The 23274-nt window shown below is 46.1% G+C and overlaps 1 protein-coding gene across 1 annotated transcript in view; it reads right to left on the bottom strand.

The window, feature by feature from the left end:
* ERGIC1 (endoplasmic reticulum-golgi intermediate compartment 1) overlaps positions 1-22787 on the bottom strand; it is a 58441-nt gene extending 35654 nt beyond the window's left edge. Inside the window, exons 1-2 of the mRNA XM_039559475.1 lie at positions 22663-22787; positions 937-998 (exon numbers count right to left, since the gene is read on the bottom strand). Coding sequence (XP_039415409.1) covers positions 937-998; positions 22663-22682 — 82 coding nt within the window. The 5' untranslated portion in view covers positions 22683-22787. The remainder of the gene's footprint in view (positions 1-936; positions 999-22662) is intronic.
* Between the last annotated feature and the right edge of the window lie 487 nt (positions 22788-23274).

Raw genomic sequence — 23274 nt, 5'->3', positions numbered from 1 at the left:
CAGCAAACCTAAAAGGGAGTCTGGATACAAATAATTCAGTGGCCAGGAGAACTCAGGGGACAAGGACTCTGAGGGTAAATATTTAGGGAAATGTGTTATCTTCACAGAAGCACAGGATAGTTGAGGCTGGTAGGGACCTCTCTGGAGATCATCCCATCCCACTCCCCTGCTCTGAGCAGCTTGCTCAGGACCAGCTCTGGTTGTTTTGAGCATCCCCAAGGACAGAGACTCCACACCACCCTGGACAACCTGTTCTTCGACCCTGCTCACAGCGAGGAGTTTCTTCAGCTCACAGAGGGCTTTCCTTTGTGTCCTGATTCACTGGAACTGACTCAGTCCTGCGTGCTGTCACCAGGGGATGTGACATCACTCACGTCAGCAATGACATACAAGACTACTGACCCATCTAGCAGAATGGCTGACTGGAGCACAGCTCCCTGATCAAAGGAAGTCCCTGTTCAATGGCACAGGAAGGCTGCATTCGGAGGGTAATTACAGGCCTGGCAGGATCAGCCTGATCGATGTTTACCAAGCCCTCTGCCCAGCCAGCTCGCTGCACATAATTGTGAGAAATGGCATTACTCAGCCTCCAGCCTCCCTCAGGAGCAGGAAGGAAGGACAAGGGGCCCAAGGCAAGAGATTTGTATCAGCCAAAGTCTGTGTTATTGATACATGGGAGTGAGAGTGGATCGCTATCGGTGGTTGGGACTGGAGGCTCTTTAGGGTCCCTTCCAACCCAAACCATTCCGTGATGCCACAATTCTGAATTCACACAAGCTGTGCCACTGTTTGATGGGCAGAACAAGCTGTCTCAGCAACAAAGGACTTTCCAATGCTTAATATCCCTTAAAAAAAAATTCCCTGCAGACAGAGAGGCCAAACAATCTTTAATTTTAGACCAGGGCTATGCAAGGACATCAAAAAGAAGTTACTTACTAATGGCCCCTGTGTAGGTTGGCTGTGTAAGGTCTTTTGGCACCTTCCTGTAGATGTCAAACCTGAAAGAGGAAAAGCAACAGCCATAAAACAGGTGGAACATTTCAATATATTTCATGCCCCCACAGGGATGAACGACGCTGAAGTTTTTTCCACCCAGCTTTCCAACACCATTTTTTCAGTAGGCAGGAGGATATGGGAAGGAAAAACAAAACAAAAAAAAGCCCTTTTCTTCTGTACAATTATGTAACTGTGCTCTGTCTTGGCTCCCGTTTCCAAAGCACTTCCCTCCGCCTCCCTGTTGTGGATCTGTGCAATCTGAACTGTGAGAGGAGCCAGGCAAGAAGTCATGCTGGACAAGTTTACAGACCACTGTAAAAGGGAAAGGATACTCTACAGACTCCTGAATAAAGATGCCTGGCAAAAAAAACCCCCAGTGAAACACAACCTATATTTCCCCTTGTAGTCTGTATCCTGCCAAACCAAAAATAGACAACCCCAAAGTCAGAAATCCAGGTGTTGAGACAAAAAAAAATCCCTTGGACATTGGATACAACAACAGAAATTAACTCAACAGGTTTGTTCCTCCCCCAGCAAAATCCAGGTTAATATTAGACCGTTGTTTTGATTCAGTCATAGCTTTTAATATCCATAGGGCTCAGCTTTGCTATTTTAAACTGCCCATGGTTAAACTCTCCCTGCCCTCCTGTGTTAGCTGTATTATTTCCTGCCACCTTGTGCTCCTGCACGCCCAACCGCAGTGCAGCTCTGACATCAGTTTTTCCACCACTCAGTAAAAATTAATTAGTGCATTAAAAACACCCACCCACCCACCCTAAAGAACGAAGTGACCATTTCTGCCCCAAAATAGACTTTTTTGGATATGCCACAAGTGGGTGAGAGCTGATGCTTTTTCCAGCCCTGGAGAGGCATGAGAAGCACCAGCTTCCAAATTCCCAGTCTATACTGCGCCAGCATGAAACACCCCTGTGTTTACTAAGTAGCTCCTACTACACCAAGTATTATAGTGGGAGTTTAAAAACTAGATCGTTGTTCTTTCTTTAGTCTTCAACTGCTGAGATAACTGAGGCACTGCATGAACAAAACCCCATTTGCCTTGCATGAGATCAGAAGGATCTTGTGCTTCACTCAGAAGCTGAAGCTGGAGGAAGAAATGGAAGAGAGGGAATGAAGAGCAGGTTGAAAGATATTTCACCTGCCCAGCTCGAGCCCTGAATAAGCTGTGCAATCACTTAACACCCCAACAACCCTCTGTGAGACACCTGACAGCAACACTGCACAGGAGCTGTGTTTTCATGACCCTTCCCCCTGCCACCTCCTACACAGCCCAGCAATATTCCCCAACCAAACAATCCATGTAGGGTTTTCCAGCTGCCCTGAGAACATCTGGAAAGTGCTGCTTGCATTCTTTCCACATCCACCAGAAGCATCAGGATGGTGAAAGAACCCAAAGTAGCTGATGATGTCACAGTCTCACAGGCAGAGGAAGCTGCTGCTCTCCCAGCCCATTAAATGCTGAAAGCTGGCGTCGTCTGGCCAAAGTCACAATAATAGATCAACAAGGCTAAAAAAGCTGAGAGAGAAACACAGAGGGAGAGAGAGAGACAGAGCACGTGAACACCAGGAGCTGCTGAGTGTGAGCGAACGCTCAGAAATAGGAAACAGCTCCAGGCTGGATTCAGTAAAAACAGCAGCGTGTGGATACTATAAAAGGAAGTTTGTTCTCACAACCAGAAATATTTGCTAGTATTGAAATGATGGCCCATCATAGCATTAAAGAAAAAGAATTCTAGCTTTTTAAACAACTGTCTGGAAAGGTGATGTCACATGAGGCAGAGTTCTCTCCTCTGATTGTCATTTTACTCACATAAGTAACACCCAACACCACAAATTAACTTTTACATGGCCTAAGTAAGCTTGGATTAGGCAGAGACACTACAAGAAGTGCTCAGCTAAGGTTTTATGGATGAAAGCAGAAGCCTGAAGGATGCCATCCAAAGCCTGACTCAAGAAGAAGGGAAGGCAAGGAGGGAAGGAGTATTAAAGCTTGCACAAGGATGCTGAAATGATCACAACAATCAACAATAAAGGAATGGAAAATGACAAGTTTGGAGTAAGAGGCAAACACTGCTGCTTAAATTTTGCTCACTCATGTGTGATACCAGTAAATCCAAATGACCACCAGCCCAAAAGAAAAAGGACTGGCTATGTGCAAGTCTCCTGGCAGAACAATCAATTGCTTGGAAAAGACATGTTCTGAGGGTTCATAGTCTGGCAAAGGAACCAATAATCCTCAGGGTTCCTCAGATGCTCATAAGGCATCTGATACTGGCCACAATTTATACAATTTCCTCAGTCTGATCCTGGTTAGTGAAAAGAGCAGTGGGGTTTATGCATTCAGAGAAGGGCAAGTGGGAAGCCCGAATGACATCAAAGTTTGAGGAGAATGATGAATGATGGCATGGCCAGGACACAGAGCCATCTTGTTAACTCTGATTTAAACTCCAAGTTAGAAGAAGATATGAAATGTAAAGGATTTAATGACAGCTTGAAAAGTATGTTTGTGATACACCAGAGAGATTAAATGCTAGCAATGAGGACAGAACCCCAAAGAAGGCTTCATTAATTACATATAATTGCAAAAATAAGTGAACCAAGCAAATGTCTCAAACAAATCTTTGAAGTTGACAAGAGTTATTGTAACGGGAGACCCTAGGTCCCAAGAAATGAGAGATTTGTGAAAGCTCCCATCAGACCTAAGGGTTAAAAATCTGCCTCCACTAGAAAAACCTTTCTCCTTTTGCCACTGGCTCCTTGCCTACCTCCCAGAACCGAAAGCAATCCCAGGAGAGCACTTACACTGTCCCGGGAAGAGAAAAGAATGAGGATTAGACACCAGAGATGATTTGTAATGCATGAGGGAGGAGGCCACGGAGCTGTGTGTGCATGGCAAAGGGGAACAGGTTTTACTTGCCCTCAGGTCAGACGTTCCTGCAAGCACCTGCAGTAAAAATTCCAACAAGCCTCCAGGTTCCTGAGGCATTGGTCACTCAGAGGAGTATTTGTACCCTGAGAACAGAGAGGAACCTTGTGCTCTGTTGCAAAAGCTGCCTCCCAGCTCCCTGCTGCACTCAAAGCAGTGGAAGGTATTACTAATGCTGCAGGGAGACGGGATGTTCAGAGGGGCTGTACCTGCCAGCTCATCCGGCACAGACACCCTGTGCCACGCTGAGCATCCACTGGGAGAGTCTGGGAGTCATCCTACATGGCCACGAGAAATCAGGCTGGAGATTTACAGCTCCTCAGTGAACTCCCTTAACCTGCAGCTTCTCCTGCTTTAGGAAGGGAGACATCACTTCACACTCACAGAGCAGGCACACGTGCATTTTCCACTGCACGTTGTTTATATTTAGCTTTCGGCAACTTTCTTCCTCCCCTCAGAAAGACAAGACTTGTAAGGCGAAGTTATATCTTTGAGTTAATCAATTAACATCGAATCAGAGTGGAAACAACAAACTTGCTGCTAGGAAAGTTCTTCCTCCAGGTCATATGTGTTCTCATAAAGGGAAGGCTGGGCCTTGCAATTCCAGAATATGAGCCTAAAGATAGAACCAGGCTGTCATCAGCAGGAATTTCCTGACACATCTATAGTGTCTTTTCTTTCAATGGAGAGCAGGGCTGCAAACAAAGAAATAAAAAAAGGCTGTTTGGCAATGTCAGAGGTTCGCAGGAACCAACATTCATAACTAACATGAGGGAACGCTACGATACTTTTTTATCAATCCAAGAGTTGAAAGGACACGGCAAAAAACTCTCACTTTCCCGGTGGGAATGTCAACAACTGGTAAAACAGCATCACAGAGATGAGCAGGGGTGATTCCTAACTAGGTTCAAACAGAATTCACAAATCTTTGTGTGATTAAACCAGGTCTGGGGCAGAATTTCAGCTCTCTGATGGACAGAAGTGCCATAGTTTTCTTGGAAATAGTGAGGGTGACCTCGAAGGAGCCAAACAAAAGGGTGGCAGATTTCAAGCACCAGTAAGTGTTAGAAGGATTTCAAAAGTTGTACCTAGATTAATATGAGCTGCTGCTACTCAGATTTTTTCTTCAGACAGAAATATATCACAGAATCACACAACAGTTTGGGTTAGAAGGGACCTTAAAGAGCATCTCATTCCAAGCCCTGCCATGGGCAGGGACACCTCCCACTAGCCCAGGGTGCTCTGAGCCCCATCCAACCTGGCCTTGGACACTTCCAGAGATCCAGGGGCAGCCACAGCTGCTCTGGGCACCCTGTGCCAGGGCCTCCCCACCCTCACAAGGAACAATTCCTTCCCTAAATCCCATCTAACCCTGCCCTCTGCCAGTTTGAATCCATTCCCCCTTGCCCTGTCCCATCCATCTTCCCTGAAGCTCCTTCAGGCACTAAAAGGCCACAATGGGGTCACCCCAAAGCTTCTCCTCTCCAGGCTGAACAATCCCAGCTCTCGCAGCCTTTCCTCCCAGCAGAGCTGCTCCATCCCTCGGATCATCCTGGAGCCTCCTCTGGACTCTCTCAGCAGCTCCAGCTCCTTCCTGTGCAGGGCCCCAGGGCTGGGGCAGCTCTGCAGGTGGGGTCTCACCTGAGCTGTGACTGACAGTGCTGGATGAGTGGCAGGGAGGGCAGGGGACCCAAACACTGCAGTTTTTTCTAGAGTTGATGCTTCACCTGCCTGCCCTGAGCAGGGGATGAGCTCACTCCCCCAGCAGGAGCTGCCACAGGCAGGGCTTCCTGCCAGGGCTTTATGTACACTTGAACAGTTTCAAGTTTGGACCCGAAATATTTCAGGAAATGAAGTAATAAATACATTATTTCACTGAAGATTTCCACACCTCCAAACAGAAAAATCCTCTCTGACATCTCTGGAATTTGAAAAGAGCTTTCCTAACAACTCTGTCAGATGCTGTTACGTTTTTCATGAGCAAGAAGCAAAGAACATGAGGCAATTAAAAAACTCCAACGACTTATAAGTAGAACTAACTAGACACTGGTTAAATTTGAATGTCTTGTATCAAAGAGAAACTCTGATACCCAAAGGAGTTCATATCAGAGAAGGAAAAACACTAATTCCTCCTTCAGTTTCCAGAATTTGCCCACCCCTCCCTGGCACAAAGACAGGAGGGATGCACTGGCCATGGCACCCAGGGATGAATTTCTCCCAAAATTACTGATGCCCTGTGTGGACTCCCTGCAAAGACACAGCAGAAGCTCTGAGGAGCTCTGAACCACAGCTCTGGAGTAGGATATTTTCATGTGCCCTTCTGCAAGGTCTGGTTTTACTGATTTACCTGAGGGGCCAGGGAAAGGCTGTCTTGGAGCTCTTGGACTGTATTTTGGATTCCAGTTAATCAAGCAGAACTGTAACACATTCTCATGTGGCACTTGGTCACAGAACAGAATTCCAGCATTGTAAATCAGCAGCAAAAAGATTAATTTTTGTCCCTTTCCAGACAGAAATTTAGCATTAATGCTCACAGATGGGAAAAATGGTTTTGTTCTTCGGGCAGATGATGTTTTTTTCCCCAGGAGAACCAAATATTTAAACATCAGTCTTCTTTTTGAAGCATACTGGCTCTATTGTAGTTACTTCAGCACATCCTTAAAGTTAGAGGATGTGAGCAAATTACATTTCTGATGTCAAAGATGATTAAAAAAAATAAAACCCCAATCAGTATCATGGCTGACATTCCACTTTTAGCAGGTCAGTGGTGGTGTAAATACACCATTGTCATCTTGTCTCAGCAGAAAGGGTCCGTGGCTGTGATTCACCCAGAAGAATGTGGGTGTTGAAACAACACTTGATTCTCCACCTCCCATATTCACCAGCTTGGAGAAGTGGCATCTATTTTTCAGCAGATACCACATTTGGAGCTGAGGTCACCAATTCCTGGTGACATTACTCACTCTCAATAACGACTCCAGCATAGAGTGAACAACTACCTTCATTTTATTACACATCAGTAGCTCTGAGATCTCTTTGAATAAAAGAGACAGCCTGGTGCTGCTGAACCAATTTGTTTCTCTAACAAATAATTGGACTTGAAGTGACTTGCAGGGACAACACGTTTTCCAGCAGAAACAGAACTTCACTGTGAAGTTCACCAAACAACTGGCAATTCTACAGCAGAAGTGACTAAACTACACAAAGGGGGAACTATCAAATACAGAGAGAAAAAGTGAACTTTGAGGGCGTGGAGCCTCCCTCACTGGGGATATTCCAGAACTGTCTGGACACCAAAGGTTGGACCAGTGACCCACTGTGGTCCCTTCCAACCTGATCCATCCTGGGATTCTGTGATTCGGAAAAAGGGGGTTTAGGGTCAGTAGAAATGCCATCCCTGACTGTTTCCTTCTTGGTAAGAACCACAACTTCCCTGAGAAAGAAATGGGCTGCAGGTTGAAAAAGAGAAAGGCAAGGCAACTATGACACATAGACATGGGGAGGAAATAAAGAATAATACACCTTTCTAGGCTGAGATGGCTTCCTGGATCAACAAAACCCCTCAGTTAAGCGGTCCAGTTGGAAAGACAGCACAAAGAAGCTGGGAAATAACAACTCCTCTCTTCAGCCCTTTGGTGGGAGACTGATTTGGGACACAGCATTCAAGATTTCTGTGGAGATCCCTCTTGTCACACAATATTTATGTATCTGCAGTACAGTTAATTCACTCCCACGGCAGCTGCCTAAGTCAGAAGGCAGGAGTAAGTCTGTCTTTCCACAGCCCTTTTGAAAACACAGCTGTCACACCAAAACCTCTCTCCTTTTTTGCTCTAAACCTGACACAACAGCTAACCCTGCATTTTTAGGCAGTGTCCTCTGTTCTATAAAGTGAACAAGGCTAAGCTGGCCTTTGAGGAACTATTTCATGCAAGAACTCTTTCCTTGCCACTGCACAGGGGAGTAAAAGCTGGTTAAAGCAGTTACTAAACGTTGTTTACCCTTCTGCTCGTTTGCTGGTAATGCCCCTCCCCATTTATCAGCAAGGAGCTGCAAACTGGAGATAAATTCTAGTGAAGTACCGCTGCTGGTTTTCCCCATTTGTCAAGTCCTCCTTGCAAAGGGGATCAGAGCGTGGCTGCAAACCTCAAATCTCAAGAAGGCATGAGGTCACTATTTCTCCACACACACACCAATTCCTGACTAAACAAAGAGCTTGCCTGTTCTTTACAAAGTCCACTCATTAAGTTCTCACCAGTAAACCCAGTTACAACGTGGAAGAGAGAATTTCTACCGTTACACGCTGAACTTGCCACATTCAAGAAATGACACACAGGCAGCCCATGCAGACATTAAGTTGTAAAAAACCCTGTCTTGAAAAAAAAAAAAGGGAGCTTTTTGTGAAAAGAAGATAAACTACTCTATTTGTTACACTGGTTTTCTTCTTCAGGTGGGTAGAAAAACTGCTGTGCTGTGCATTTCTGGGAACATTCATTCAAAACAACAATCCCAGACTGCTTTTGATGAAAACAACATTAAAAAAACCTACAGCACTGTGGAAGATATGCAGAGAGCAAGGCAGGTGCCAAACACAGCCCTGGACAGTCAAGCCTATGCCAGCATCCATTTGGTTTTTGATAAGAGTCACTTTGAGGCAGGTCTGTCTGATAACAGGCTTGAAAACACCCACTGCCTTTTCTTTGAGACCGTCTGTCATTTAGACATTCTAAACAAATTCATTTTTAGGCCGCATCCCTCAGAATTACACCAGCCTCTCTAATTACTTCATGTAGGTATCAGTCAATCCAGCCAGCTACAATTTCTATTTAAGTGCCTTTAAAGAGACGAATCATCCTCAACTTTGAGGATTAGTTTTCCCTGGAGACAAGGACATAACCTTGGGATTTGTCACTCAACAGACTTCTGTTCTTCCTCTTTCCATTTCCTATCTGCCTCCTTGAACCTTTTTGTTGTTTTACTGCATTCCAGAGAGCAGAGATTGTTGGTTCCATCCGTTTTATTTGGGTTCCCCACAGGACCTACAGATCTGATGCAGAGACAACCAGCTCTTCCCACAAGATTTGTATAACTGGGTCTGTTCTGAAGTCTGATTTCATGACAGAAGAGCTGCAGTAGCAATTCAGGAAACCAAGGCAGGTGTGAAGCAAGAAGAGAATGAGCAACCTCAGCCCCACTTCAGGAAACACGTCTGAGTGCACATGAAATGAGCTGGAACGATGGTTCTGAAGAGTCTCCCATAGCCCACAGGATGGGCCACCACACAGCTTTGTTTCCTCATATTCTTCCTGCTCCCACCTCTGGAAGACCCTTCCCTTGAGACAGAAGAGTTTATGGACTATGATTCATTCAATAGCTGCTACTATTAAGGCTCTTAACAGAGACACCAATTCCAGCTGAGAACCCACTCTACAATAAAAACTTCATCCTTTTTAAGGAGGCCATGGGAAGCAGAGAGAAACTCAGTCATGGTAAATATACCTTGGATTAAGTCCATCTGACTTTCAAAGATGACTGTGCACAAATAGACTCCATTTTTTCTCTCCACGAACACTTCAGAGGAGGTTGGTGTTACAAAGGTGAGATCAGAGTTTAACCACCGCGTCTGTCTCAGAAGTTTCTCCTCTCCCCCAAATCAATGCAGCTTGGAGGCAGAAGGGGAGGAAAAAACCCAGGCCCTATTGGTTATTTTCCATGTGAATTCATGGTATCAGAAGGAAGCTCTGCCTGCTGTCAGAGCAGGATCATTCAGGCTGGAGACACGGCCAGATGGAAACGCCCTGGCTTTAATCCCCAGCGGTATTTCTGCAGAAACCTTCCCACCAGAGGCATGCTGCTTAGTGACAAGGAGCATTTCTATCTGTGTGCTCTGCTGACTTCTCAGGCAGCTTCTCTGGTCATCTGAGCAAAGCTTGAGAATTAGAAGTGCCCAGGAGAAAACCTGGCTCCCTCCAGCTCCGGCACGGTGGGGTCTGTGATCAGCCACTGGAACACTCAGGGATGGCACTCCCCATCCTCTCCCCAGCATCTATAACATAAATATGAAGTAAACCAGGTTCTCAGGCTGTAGCTTCTAGATCAAGAGTGGGGACCTGGAGCTCCTGGAGCGGGGCCGGCGGAGGCTGCGCAGCTGAGGAAGGGCCTGGAGCAGCTCCGTGCCCAGCACAGGCTGAGGGAGCCGGGGCTGCTCAGCCTCGAGAGGAGCCCCAGCTGAGAGGGGCCCTCAGCCCTGGCTGTCCCTGGCTGCAGGGAGGGCTCAGGGCAGGGCCCGGGCTCTGCTCCGGGGCCCGGCAGCGGCCCCAGAGCACCGGGCAGGGCCTGAGTGCAGCAATTCCCCAGCACAGGAGGCAGAACTGCTGCCCTGGGCAGGGCCAGCCCTGAGCAGAGCCCAGAGAGGCTGTGGGGTCTCCTCCCTGGGGATATTCCAGAGCTGCCTGCACACATCCTGTGCCCTGTGCTCTGGGATGGCCCTGCTGGAGCAGGGAGGTGGCACCAGTGACCCACTGTGGTCCCCTCCAACCTGACCCATCCTGTGAAACTGCTGCCCCTGGACTCGAGCTCTTGAGACAGACCAAAATAAAAATAGATAGTGCTAGAAAAAACCAAGAGAAGCGAAGAAGGCACAGAGAATACTCTGGTGTTACTAAAAAACCAGATTTTTAAATAAAAAATCGAATCACTTAGCTAAGAGCTTCCAAGTTGTTTAACAGGCAGCAGCTTGGGTCACTGCTCCCAAACAATGACTTTGGGACAATTGATCCCAGCTTTGTCAACAAACTGCTGGGCAGCACAAGCCCAAGCACACCAGCTGAAGAGCACAAGCCAGAAGGTGGCTTTTAAACTCTTCAGAGGCCATTTAGCTCTAAATAAAACCAAGCAGGCTTAGACACAGCCTCACTCCACCAAAGGCAGGCAGGTACTTCTATCAGAACACACTTTTCTGGCTTTGTTCCCTCCTACAAAGCACATCAGACACTCGTGCTAAGATTTTGAAAAGCAAAGCAGTTACTTCCGTAAAATAGATAAATCTAAAGCCACCAATTTAGCTTTCAATGTGACAGCTCAAGCTGAGGGAGATGCAGAGGTAGAACAAACAGCACAGCTGAGTCACGTTTGCACACACGGCGCTCTTTTGATTAGCAAAATACCACTTACTTAAAAAATAAGAATAAAATCCCAGACACCTGTCTGAAGTAATTGGGGGGAGTTTTACTGCTCACAGTTGTTTAAACCATCCCTAGAACTCCTGCATCCAGGACCAGAGATAGATTAACCTCTTTACTTGTTAAATTGATCTTATTCAGCAATGTAACAGCTGGGGTGTGCAGAGATGGCCTGAAATATCAGTTACCCCATCCCATGTGCCTAAGGACAGAATATGTGAAATGAAACAGTAAAGATGGCCTGGGAGAACAGCTGGGATCTGGGACACAAATAAGGCACAAACAGGACACAACTCCCGTCTGCTTAGTGACCCTGAGAGGGACTGGGCATCACCAGACTGCCCTGGGAGAGAGGAGAGGAATGAAAAGCAGGCTGGGCAAGGGACACAGACTGCTCAGCAATGCCCTGGGCTGGATTATGTTCCCCAGGTGCTGGAGAGCTGCTACTGGAAAAAAAGTCACACCTGGTCTGACCAGCATTTTGGAGCAAGTCTCTGAACTAGGAAAGGATGGACTTTAATTGGGGAAACATCAAGAAAAGCCTGTCCTTTTTAAGCAAAGCCTCTCTTACTTTGCTCGAAAAAAGCACTGAGTTCCAAGGCCCTCTGCATTTTCAGTTCCTGTGGTCCTTGCTGTACCTGTGATGGGCAAAAATCTCCAATTTTGTTCCACAAACCTAGCAAAGAATTTCTACACATAGTAAATTCACTCTAAAACAGGTGAAGAAGTAGAGCTGCCGTATTCTTACACCTTACTCTATGCATGTACAGGAAGCATTAATTTTTCTATTTTCATTGGGAAATATTAGTTCAAGGTTTCATTCTGAAATCCTTTCTTTAGCTGTTTTTCTTCCCACCCAAAGACAAGTGTGTGTTCTGACAACTCTGCAAGAACACTTAGCTCCTACAACCCAGCACAGGCAATAAACAGCAGGAACTCTGAAGGAGAGTTCCAACCAAGTAGGTAAATCTGTTTAAATGAACAACAAAACAATGGTAGGAAGTCAGCAGCAGCGGCAGAAAATAGGAACTACTGACTTTGAGCTCTTCATTCTGTTAATTCTTTGTTTAGATGACATTTCTATGTTTCCTGTCTGCTGGAAGATGAGAACATAATGTGCAGAGAGCAGCTCAGGACAGCTCTGGCAGAGCCAGGCTGCGATCCTGCGGACGGGATGAGCAGTGGGAGCCAACAGACCTGAATTTGTTCTGCTCCCGGCACTGACTCACTGTGTAATTCCTGTTCCACTCAATTAAATCTTTCTTCTTCAGCTTGTTCATTTTGCACAGCAGCACCTGGTAACATCTGCCCACCTTTCCTCAAGCACATGGAAAACTACAGATGGAAAACTGCAAATACCTGAAGTGAAACAGGGCAAAGCTCCAAGTTCTACCTGAAGGAATGGCTGGGGTTGTGTTGGGGGGATTTTAGCTTGGAGATCAGGAAAGGCTCTTCCCCCAGAGGGTGCTGGGCACTGCCCAGGCTCCCCAGGGAATGGGCACGGCCCCGAGGCTGCCAGAGCTCCAGGGGCGTTTGGACAGCGCTGCCAGGGATGCCCAGGGTGGGGTTGTTGGGGGGTCTGGGCAGGACCAGGAGCTGCACTGGATGATCTTTGTGGGTCCCTTCCAGCTCAGAACATTCTGTGATTCTGTGATTCTTTGAAGGTCTGTACAAGGAAAGCAGCAGGAAGGTGGCTTTAGGAAAACAAACTGGATGTGCTCTGCAAGAGCTGAGCTTGGTTCAGTACCAGGGCCGTGGCTGGAGAGCTCGTTTGTGAATAATCTTGATGGTTTTGTGAATTGGGACACAAACTTTGAAGCATGTGCAAAGTCAGATAAGTGATCCTGCTAATCTCAGTTTCAGCAGAAAATAAACACTGAATATACAAACACCAAAGCTTGGCCCTGAGTGTGAGCTGGAGATGCAAATACAGATTCAAAGCCGGACTAATAAGCCGATACTTGTAAATACCAAGCAGCTATTAACACATTTTATAAGATTAACACCCGCAGAACAGCAGATAACAGCACACATCATTAAGCAATCAGCCAGTCCTCATTCACACACAATGGGTATTAACACACAAAGTGCAGAACCTGAGCTTTACTGGACAAACTCTCAAGGCTTCAGAATTACATCGGAAACTGTTTAATCCTCAATTACTTCGAGCAAGCTCTGATATGAGAAGGACCAGACAGGGAGGTGGAGGGGCTGGTGGAGTTTTAAACCAGTTTATCTGGACTGCAAGCAGGTGAAGGCTGCAATTTTCAAATGCTGTATGACTGACTTCTCACTCACAAGATCACACCAGTTTTCAAAGCAAACAGGATTTTTTTTGACCTGCTGACTCTCCACACTTTTAAACTCGGGAGTGAAATGTAGGAATAGGTTTCCTTGCCAGCCAGCTCCTCCCTCTTTAATTCTAGTTCCAAGAACATAATGAAACTAACAGAGGAAGTGTCTGAAACAAGGAGGAGTACTGAGAACAAGAAAACAAGGTTAGGCCAGGAGGACTGTCATTAATTATATAATCCAGCCTTTGGGTAACTGGACGTTTAGGGAAAGGGGCTGAGAGAACCTTGGAGGCACCAGCCCCAGCACATTATGTCATCTGGCCTGCTGGTTACTTAGCAGGTACACGATCTGCATAGGGGCAGAAAAACAAACCCATTTATTTCTAGGACAAAGCACTATGAATCCCCACAGCAGGTGCTGAAAAAAGGCACGAAAACTCATACACTCTGCTCCCATTTCGACTGATTCCTTTCCAAGGAGCCAGTTCTCCTTTCTCCTCCCTTCTGCCTGCTCTGTGGTTCCATTGTGCTGTCCTGCAGAACACCTTTTTGTCAACCATGTGCCAAACTTGGTGCTTTTATCCTTTCAGTGCATATCGAGCTTGTTCTCTCAGGAATACACACACAATTGTATTGCTGCAATGTGCCAGAAGTGCAACTATTTGAGGTGACACTGAAGGATAGAAGACAGGAAGCGGTACATCACTCTTCTTTTTCCCTCAAAATAAAATGTTAGGCTCAAACATATTCCAAAGGCAATTAGCAGGAGGAGGAAAGTATAATCTCAAATACTCAGAGGTGGAGTCCTGCCAGCAAGCATTTTATTTCCTTGTAGGCAGTGAAGCAGGTGTCAAAATGAAGGATGGAAGAGAAATGTATTTTTAATAAAGTGAGCAAATTATGCTCTGCTTCATCAAAACAGGAGAAAAGTGTCATGAAGAAAAAAATGTTCAAGTAAGGGGACTGGTATTTAAAGAGATCCAGCCCTTTGCTGGACTGTAAGAGCCACTGCACTCCTGAGTGGGAGCAGCATTTTCTGGAGAACAGAGAGAATGGGGAAGAGCATTAAACATACATGGCTGCTCCCCAAACTAAGCAAATTGTTCAGATACTTGAATGCCATAAGCTGACTGTAACCCTTCCTGGCCCAGAGCCTTCGACTCAGAGATTCTTGTTCCTGCAGCTCCCCAGCACATCCCAGCACTTCCACCCTTCATGATCCCCTTGGTCCTGAACATTTCTCCTTTTCCCTAAGGGACACCTGCCAGCTCAGGGTTCCCAACCTCCTGCCACATTCCCTTCCCACAAACAAACAGAAGTCCTGATCTGCAGCAGGCACTGAACACAGTGCAAAGCTGGACTGTGATTTCCAAGAATTTACATACACACAACCAGAGAGCTATGGAAAAAAAGAGCTGCACCATAGTCTTTCCCACAGCTTCCAGGAATCACAAAACATTATGGCTCTGCTGGTGCCTTGCACTGCTGAACACCTTGAAACGAGATCTGGTAAGAACTATTTTAGCATCAGAAATGTGCAGGTTTTATTTGTGGAAGCTCCTTTCTGGTTTAAGTCCCAGCTGCACTTGCTCAGCACAAAAATCAGAGATTGGTACAAAAGAGCATGAACAAATGTAACATCTGGGGAATCAAAAAAAGGGGGGAGAGAGGGGTGTGTGAAGAAAACAACTGCACATTCATAAGGATTCCCTCAAAAGCACACAGGCCAATCCACACCTATTGCACAACAGAGATTTCTCCATATCAGTAAGGGAAACTCCTACCCAATACATGGGATTCAAATATATCGTACTTTTCCAGAGTATCAGTCACTCTGCAGGGACTGGCTCAGGTTCTCCTGCTTCAATTCCAATCTAAGGAGACAACAATTTCTGTACAAGCTTCTACAACTCAGTTCTGTTTTTATCTGCGTATAAGTGCGCTACCTACAAGCAACTACAACTCTTCTGCATCACCTGGCTTCCAAGTCAAGTTCCTGGTTTGACACAATTTCCAAGAAATATCTGCATGGATGCCCATTAGAAAAACATAACTGATACAGACTCAAGAGCTGCAACTTGTAGCTGGGGATCAGGTTTACCACCGGTTTTTAGTCCAGGTATAATCTGTTATAATGCAGAAGCCAGATTGAGATTTCAGTGCAGTAGGGTCACATTTGATTTAGAATGACACAGAATCTAAGCAAGGCTCCAAGAGTTCACCTTTAACAGGAAACAAAGTCATATTTACATTACTGATGTTTTAGGGGGCACACAGTGGTCTACAGAGATGGACAATTGATCTGCTGATCTGTTTTAGGATATAATTGTTAAATAAGCAGTAAAGAATCATGATCTCCTGAAATCCTGTCAGCAGTAATACAGGCCTGCACATTTTAACACAGCATTTTGAAGGCTCTTCTATTACATGCCAATCTTTCTGGATTCTCTGAATTAAACTAAATACATCTCGTTTGGAAACATCCTTCAAAAAAAAAAACAAAAACAAGCAGAAAAGCAAACATCTAAACACACAATTCAAACAGTGAACTGCACTGGCCAACTGCATCTTGTGTGTCTGCCATGACTACTACTGAAATACTCAGACATTTCACAATAAAGAAGATCTACTACTAAAATACTCAGGCATTTCACTATAAGGAAGATTTTGTAGATTGTGGCAAGGCTGTGGTTAATTTTTTTTGGCAGACCAAGTTTTCCATTTCGAGAGCAGCTGGCTCTGTGCAGGAATACCTAGACATCACTTCAGGGCTTGTGCTTGGATAAAAGACAAGAAAAACAGATGATTCTCCTTCTCTTCTTCCTTCATTGCAAGACTATTCTCCCCACCTCCACCACTTGAACTACACAGCTAAAAAATACACCAGCACACTTCAAAATACAAGCTCAACAACGTCCACAGCTCCCAGTCCAGGCTGGTGGCATTGCTTCAGCTCTGTTTACAGTGTGATTCAGTCATTTTCACAGCAGTGAACTATGATGGCATGAAGGAAGCATCTGTGTCACCAAGGACTGAACAAAGGAGGACAGCTGAAGTTCAGAAGGAACAATGCAAAACTTTCCTACAAAGCCAGGCCTTAATATTTTCCTACTTACTCAGGAGAAAAAAATCTCCATTCCAACAGTATTTTGAGAGAAATGATGCACTAGGGAGACTTAGAAAGAAATATTTACATACATGCACACCACGTATAATCAGTTATTTGTGGCACAAACATCAATAGACTCTGTCTGTACAGCTCTGCTTGCCCATTTGACGGCTGTGACTGCAGAATAATTTCTCAGGTGCCCTCAAAGGGCTATTGTTGAGACAAAGTTAGTCATGGCACTGCCTGGCACCCAAATCCACGTTGGTCATTACGTAAGGTGGCAGCAATACCACTTGGAAGGGTTGTTTACCAGTGGCATTGCACAATGTGAATTGGAACGGGCTCGCCAGACGTGGCTGCAGGTGGGGATGGAAATGCCCCTGCAGTTACTGCTGAAACAAGCTCAGTCTGTCAGAGCATGGTGCTAATAATGCCAAGGTTGTGGGGTTGATCCCATTCACTTATAAACTGGACTCGATGATCCTTGTGGGTTCAACTGAGTTCCAACTGAGAATATTCTGTGATTCTGTAATTCTATAAATATGTAACTACCCAACACAGAGCTGTGCTATGGCCCCTGGACATTAATTTAGGAAGTGATGGCTACCAGCTCAATCACATACGGGAATTAATATTTTGGACAAAATCATTGCAACCTTACTGCTCTTAGGAGTATGTTTGGGTTTAAATTAGACTGAGGAGTTGTGATGATGAATAGACAAACTGATGCTCAGACTTGTGACCTGGCACAGTTGTGAAATCAATTTCCAACCAGATTAATGAGTACAAACCAATAGATTTTAGGTGATTTTGAGTCTATGAAGGAAAACCTTTTCCAAACTAAGCAACCCCTTGGACACCTTCTCATTCACTTTGAGCTTAAGGCACGTAACTCGATTCTAGTATACAGGCTTCAAAAAGAAGGAACCTGTCTTTCATGATCCCCCCATTTTTCTTTTGGCAGGCTTGGGAGGATCTTTCTCTAACCCTTCAAATCTCCCTTCAACCTGTCTGGGCAAGTGGCAGTGTCTGTGGCACAGCTCAGGGCAGGGCACACGCAAACCTTTGTGGGGCCACTGCTGTGCTCAATCCAGCAGCACAACCCAGCAGCTCTGAGCTGTTTGTTCTCCTCCTCCCCGCTCTGCTTCAGCCAAGAACACACCCACCTGCTGCTACCACCCTGTACCTGCTCACAAATGAGCTCAGGATGCCTCTCCTCCAAAGTTCAGCCACTAATTCAGCCCAAGGAAGGAGTGTGTGCTGCTGCAGGCAGTTAAAGGAAGGTGCTGGGACACAGCCAGCAGGTGCACGGAGCACCAGGATCCGATGGAAACACGGCACTGCTTCACTCTGCAAATGAGAATTCCTGAGCAAACATGGACATTTCCACTGACATTTGACATTTAAGATGTCAAGTAGTCACCATTTCTGCTGAACAACTGGCAAATGTTCAAAATGTTCAAATGTTGGCAAACAATTCCAGGACAAGTTGAAGGCTTAGAGAAAGATTTTAGTTGTAAACCTCCCAAGTCTGCCAAAATAAAAATGGGGGCATCATGAAAGACAGGTTTGTTCCTTCTTTTCTGAAACCTGAAGACTAAAATCAAGTTATTTGCATTAAGCTCAAAGTAAATGAGAAGGTGTCCAAGGGGTTGCTTAGTTTGGAAAAGATTTTTCTCCATAGACTCAAAATCACCTAAAATCTATTGGTTTGTACTCATTAATCTGGTTGGAAATTGATTTCACAACTGTGCCAGGTCACAAGTCTGTCTATTCACCACCACAGCTCCTCAGTCTAATTTAAACCCAAACATACTCCCTCTCCTAAGAGCAGTAAGGTTGAGGGTGTCAGCTTTGGTTAAGACTGAACAATCTGATTTAAAAAAACTCTTCAGGAACAAAAGCGAAGACCTGCCCATGTCCCAAAACAATAAAAATGATCCATAGGTCTGAATCAGCACACCCACATTAAAATATCATTTATCACAGACATGCCAAAGAACAGCTGACAGTGGGGGCCTGTGCAGACAGAGTAAGAGTTTTTACCTTCCACTCTAGATCAGCATTTAAATCTAATCCTTTCTAAGCCTGGCTCCTTTCCCATGACCTCCAAAATCCGGGTACAGCACACTGTTACTTCATACAGGTTATCACACTGTGAAAAAAAAACAACCAAACCCCAAAACCAAACAAGGAACAATAACAAAACCTTAATGAAAACATCACAATGATCAATTGTGGGAAATAAATTCTGAATTTCTCAGCTACACATAAAAATAAGGATTCACAGATATTTGCCGCTCTATGCCAAACACCTGGCCAGGGCACAACTGTGAACTACCCAGAATTAGAACAAAAACTTGATTTCAGAGTGGCCTGTTTTAGTTTTTCTCAGTGTAACCAACTAAAGTGACCACAATGGTTCAGAAGTTTCAGTATCTTGCAAACCCATCAGTAACTCTTCCATGCAAATAGGCAGGTGCAAAGAAAAGCCACCAGAGTGAAGAGAACTTGCAGCAGCGCTTCTCTGTACCACGTCCACCTCCACTGCAAGGGAGTCACTTCATTTTTACATCTGTAATTCTCATTTTCACGGTGTCATTTTCAATACCTGAGCAGTCTGAAGTCCCAGCACGAGCTCAGCCTCCTGCTAACTGGACCACACAACATGTGGGAACCCTTCTGGCTGGCTCACAATCACCACTCAAAATGGCCCAGGCTTAGAGTTTAATCTAATTGCGATTCAAACCATCCTCAGAGGTTGCAAGTGTGCAGGTGACACCAGATCTTAAAGGCTCAAAGGGGAAATACCCTTTCAGCTCCAGTGAGAGAACTCAAAATCCCCAATCAAACACAGAGAAAGCTGCTTTGCTGACACAAGTTCTAAAAACCAGGAGATGGGCAAGAAGGAAAAATCTGTCTCTCCCATTCAGCGAAATGGGTGTTAAAAAACAGGAAAGAACCAGACCTTCTGGAAATACAAACTGATTTTGTAGTTCTGTAGGAGGGCTGGTGTCTTGTGACATGCACTGAACAGACCTGTACTGAAGGCTCCAATGTGGAAGCTGAAAATTTGGTTCTGTACCAACATCACAGCAGGACTGGGGGGATTAGTCTGAATGAAATGCTTTGAAAAATGAAAAGCATTAGGTAAATACTGAGTATTATTAAAACCTTAAAGATACTTAGGACAGAGTAATTACTATTCATGTGAGATTACTGTGAAAATATTGGTTTATTTATGAATTAAATGCAGTTTGTCTTAGGAAAGGGAACCACTGATAAGCCAAGAAAACAGAAGTCCTACAGAAAAAAAAATTGTACAAAAAAGTACAAGTAACAAACCAAGCAACTTCCATGTCAGACTCTGACTGATGGACACAACTTCCAAGAAAGATTTTTAAACACTTTTGGTCATTCTGGCTATGTCTAGAAGAGAGGAAAGAGACTGGTCCCGTGGAAGTAACTTACTTCCTTGAGTTCTAGTTGGTGAAGAATAAGGACATTTTTGGTCCTGGGCTGTTTTAACTACTTGTCATTTGCGTCTCTGTCATCTCCAGATGAGATCCAGGCAACCTATTCCCCTTAGAGCTACTTTGTGTGGAAACAGAGCTCAAAGCCTAAACTTCCAGCTGGTCTGCAATGCCCCCCTCTATACCTGATGTCAGCTGTCAACATCCTGCCACTCTAAAACATCAAAAATAAAACTCTAAGTGAGGGGGGGATACAAACACAACAAGACCTTGCCTTCCCAAATGTCCTTGGCAGAGCAGCAAGGGACAGGATTCCTTCAGATGCAGCCTGTGGAATGTGTGGCCTCCAGAACACACCACCTTTCCACTTGGAATTTTGGACTCTTGAAGACATGCAGGGGCACTTTTAAAAGTTTCTTAACAATCCAAGCCTCTAATCATACACAGGCATATAGAACCCAGGGTGCCAAACTGTACCTGCCAAAGGGAACATCCAGCTGAAATCTCTGAGAGAAGAACCTTGTATTTTACATGGTGAAAATGTCATTTCTTCATTCACAAACTTACTCAAGGTGGTGACCTTATTTCTCCAAGAGCCTTGTATTGCATGTTCTAGAGTTGTCAGGAAGTACCTGTACATTTTTTTTAACGTGTGCATCATGCTTTACCTACAACAGTAAAATTTTCCAGCCTCAGCAGATTTTGTTCCACTGCCTGCACTCTGAACAAAACCCACAACAGCTAAAAAGGGCTCTAACCTTTGCAAACCTTTTGGTCCTGAACTCTGTTCGTGCTTCTAAAACAGGAAAGTGGTTTGTTGCACGTGACAATAGTTCCTCTGTACTTTAAATATAAAATTCCTGTTATCAATGGCAGCCTTTGAAAAACTCATCTTTGCAGAAAAGCTGAACTTCAGCGACCTTACGTTGTTTGAGAAAGAGCTTTGAAGTGTCTATTTCTAATCCTCCACTCTGAATGACAAAGAAGTTATTTGCAGTTGTGAATCTTTAAAATGCAGATCTGAACTGATGTCTCTGTTTTTGTAACTCATTAACACAAACCCTGCAATTCAGCTTTCACTGAACGTCTTTGTTCCATTCCAAAGTGAAGCACTAGTGCTGTCTCTCAAGATGATTATGCTCTTGGTGAGCCAGTGTTTCCACATGCACATTCTGAGACCCAACAAAAATTACATTTTCAAAGACACCAGAAATAACATTTTCTTTATCTGCTATTACAAAGTGACAGCCACAGCCCAGGATCTCTTATTGTTCATGCATTTTACAAGGCTGAAAATGGATGGCAATAGGATTCGCAGCTGGCAGAATGTCTCCAAAGCTGAGAAGAATTTTTCTATCAAATTTTACACAAAAGCAGAAACGAGGCTCTGGGCCCCGGATCCCACATGATCCAGCAGATGCTGTTTCCAGCTTCAGCAAGTTTTCATTCAGAAGCAACTGCCTCCATGTTCAACAATGCCCCATGGATCACACAAGATCCTGTTAGCCTGTATAAATGAGAGGCCTGGTTTAGAATTACAGTAAAAATATAATGCACAACTCTTTGTTTGGGAGAACTAAAACACTGCACTATCACCATTTCCCATCTCAAGGGGGTGCACATGTAGGGGTCATGATGATCCTACATGGAAGGGACTGTAATTAACTGTATATTCCCAAAAATGTACATATTTTTTATTGTAGTATTAACGTTGTAGTAAAATCTGTACGAGAAAAGTCATCTGTGCATCTTCTCTTTGGCGTCTCTGAACTTGGAAAGGTGCAAATTGTTGGTTCAAGAACAGCTCAAAAGAGAAAATTAACCCACAGTTGCTATTTTGGCTCCACTGAAGTCAGAGGAGTCTTTCTCACTTCTGATTTGGCACCTGACACTGCTACCGCCCAGGGGATGCAGGAGCCGCACAGAAAGGCCAAATCCTACAACCTGCACCTGCTCAAAATGGCAAAACCAAAGGTAGAGGCACTGATGCTGGTTCCCAGCCATCAGACACGTGGCACAGCTTCAGCACATGAAGCCTCATGTGGGAGCCGCGCTGCAAAGAGTGACCCCTTAAAGATGCTCTGGGACCTCCACCCTAAGCAGTGACCCCCTAAAGCTGCTGTGGGAGCCCCACCGTGATCTCCTAAAGCTACTGTGGGAACCCCACCATAAGAAATGACCCTCTAAAGCTGCCGTGGGAACCTCACTATAAGGAATGATGCCCTAAAGCTGCCATGACCTTCGAAAGGTGCTGCAGGAGCCCCACCAGAAAAAGTGACCCCCCAATCTGCTGTGAGACCCCAGGAACCTGCGGGAGGAGCAGCAGCCCAACACCCACATCCATCACCCCCGAGGTCCTGCTGCTCTTCCCGTCCTGCCCGGGGAACCCAAATTCCACACAACCCCTTGGGCTTGATGGAACAGCATTGTGGATCAAGAACCGCTGGCTGGGCAGAACCTCCCCGTTCCCACGGCCCTTCCTTGCGCACACCTCATCCATCCATCCATCCATCCATCCATCCATCCATCCATCCATCCATCCATCCATCCATCCATCCGCCCATCCTACGCGCACCCGCGTGGAGGAGGGGAGGGGAGCGGCGCGGGGCGGTGGCGGCCGGTCCCCGCGGGGCGGGCGGGCTCTGTCGCGACTCTCGGCGACACTCACCTCCTGAAGTCAAAGGGCATGGTGGTGGCGGTGCTGGTGGCGGGCGGGCTGCGGGAGCCGCCGCCCCCGGCCCCGGCTGTCGCCTCGCTGCCGGCGGCTGCAGGGCCAGGAAGTGACGGCCCCGGCCCCGGCCCCGGCGCCGCGCAGCCCCAGCCCATTGGGCGGCCGGGCCGGCCGGGGCTTCCGCCGCCGGGTTACGGGAGCGGCGGCCCCGCGGTGAGGGGTGAGGGATGAGAGGTGAGGGGTGTGGGCGCAGGGATGCCGGATTCGGGATGCGGGATTCGGGATGCGGGCGGCCCCAGGGCCCGCTGAGCTCCCCGCGGGGTTCCCGCAGTTTGCGGGGTCCGCTCGATGCTCCCCGTGCTCCGCTCAGCCGCGCGGCTCCGAAGGCGCTGCCAGCACGGAAGCACGGAATTATTTCGGTTGGAAGAGAGCTCCAGGATCATCGGGTCCAAGCTGTGCCCCATCCCCACCTTGTCCCCAGCCCAGAGCTCTGAGTGCCACCTCCAGCCCTTCCTTGGGCACCTCCAGGGATGGGCACTCCAAACCTCCCTGGGCAGCCCCTGCCAAGGCCTGAGCACCCTTTCCATGGGGAAATTCCTGCTGCTGTCC

This window comes from Corvus cornix, chromosome 13, assembly GCF_000738735.6.
Source record: "Corvus cornix cornix isolate S_Up_H32 chromosome 13, ASM73873v5, whole genome shotgun sequence".
NCBI lineage: Eukaryota > Metazoa > Chordata > Aves > Passeriformes > Corvidae > Corvus > Corvus cornix.
Note: the sequence above shows the minus strand (reverse complement) of the source record. Positions and strands in the feature narration are given on the sequence as shown.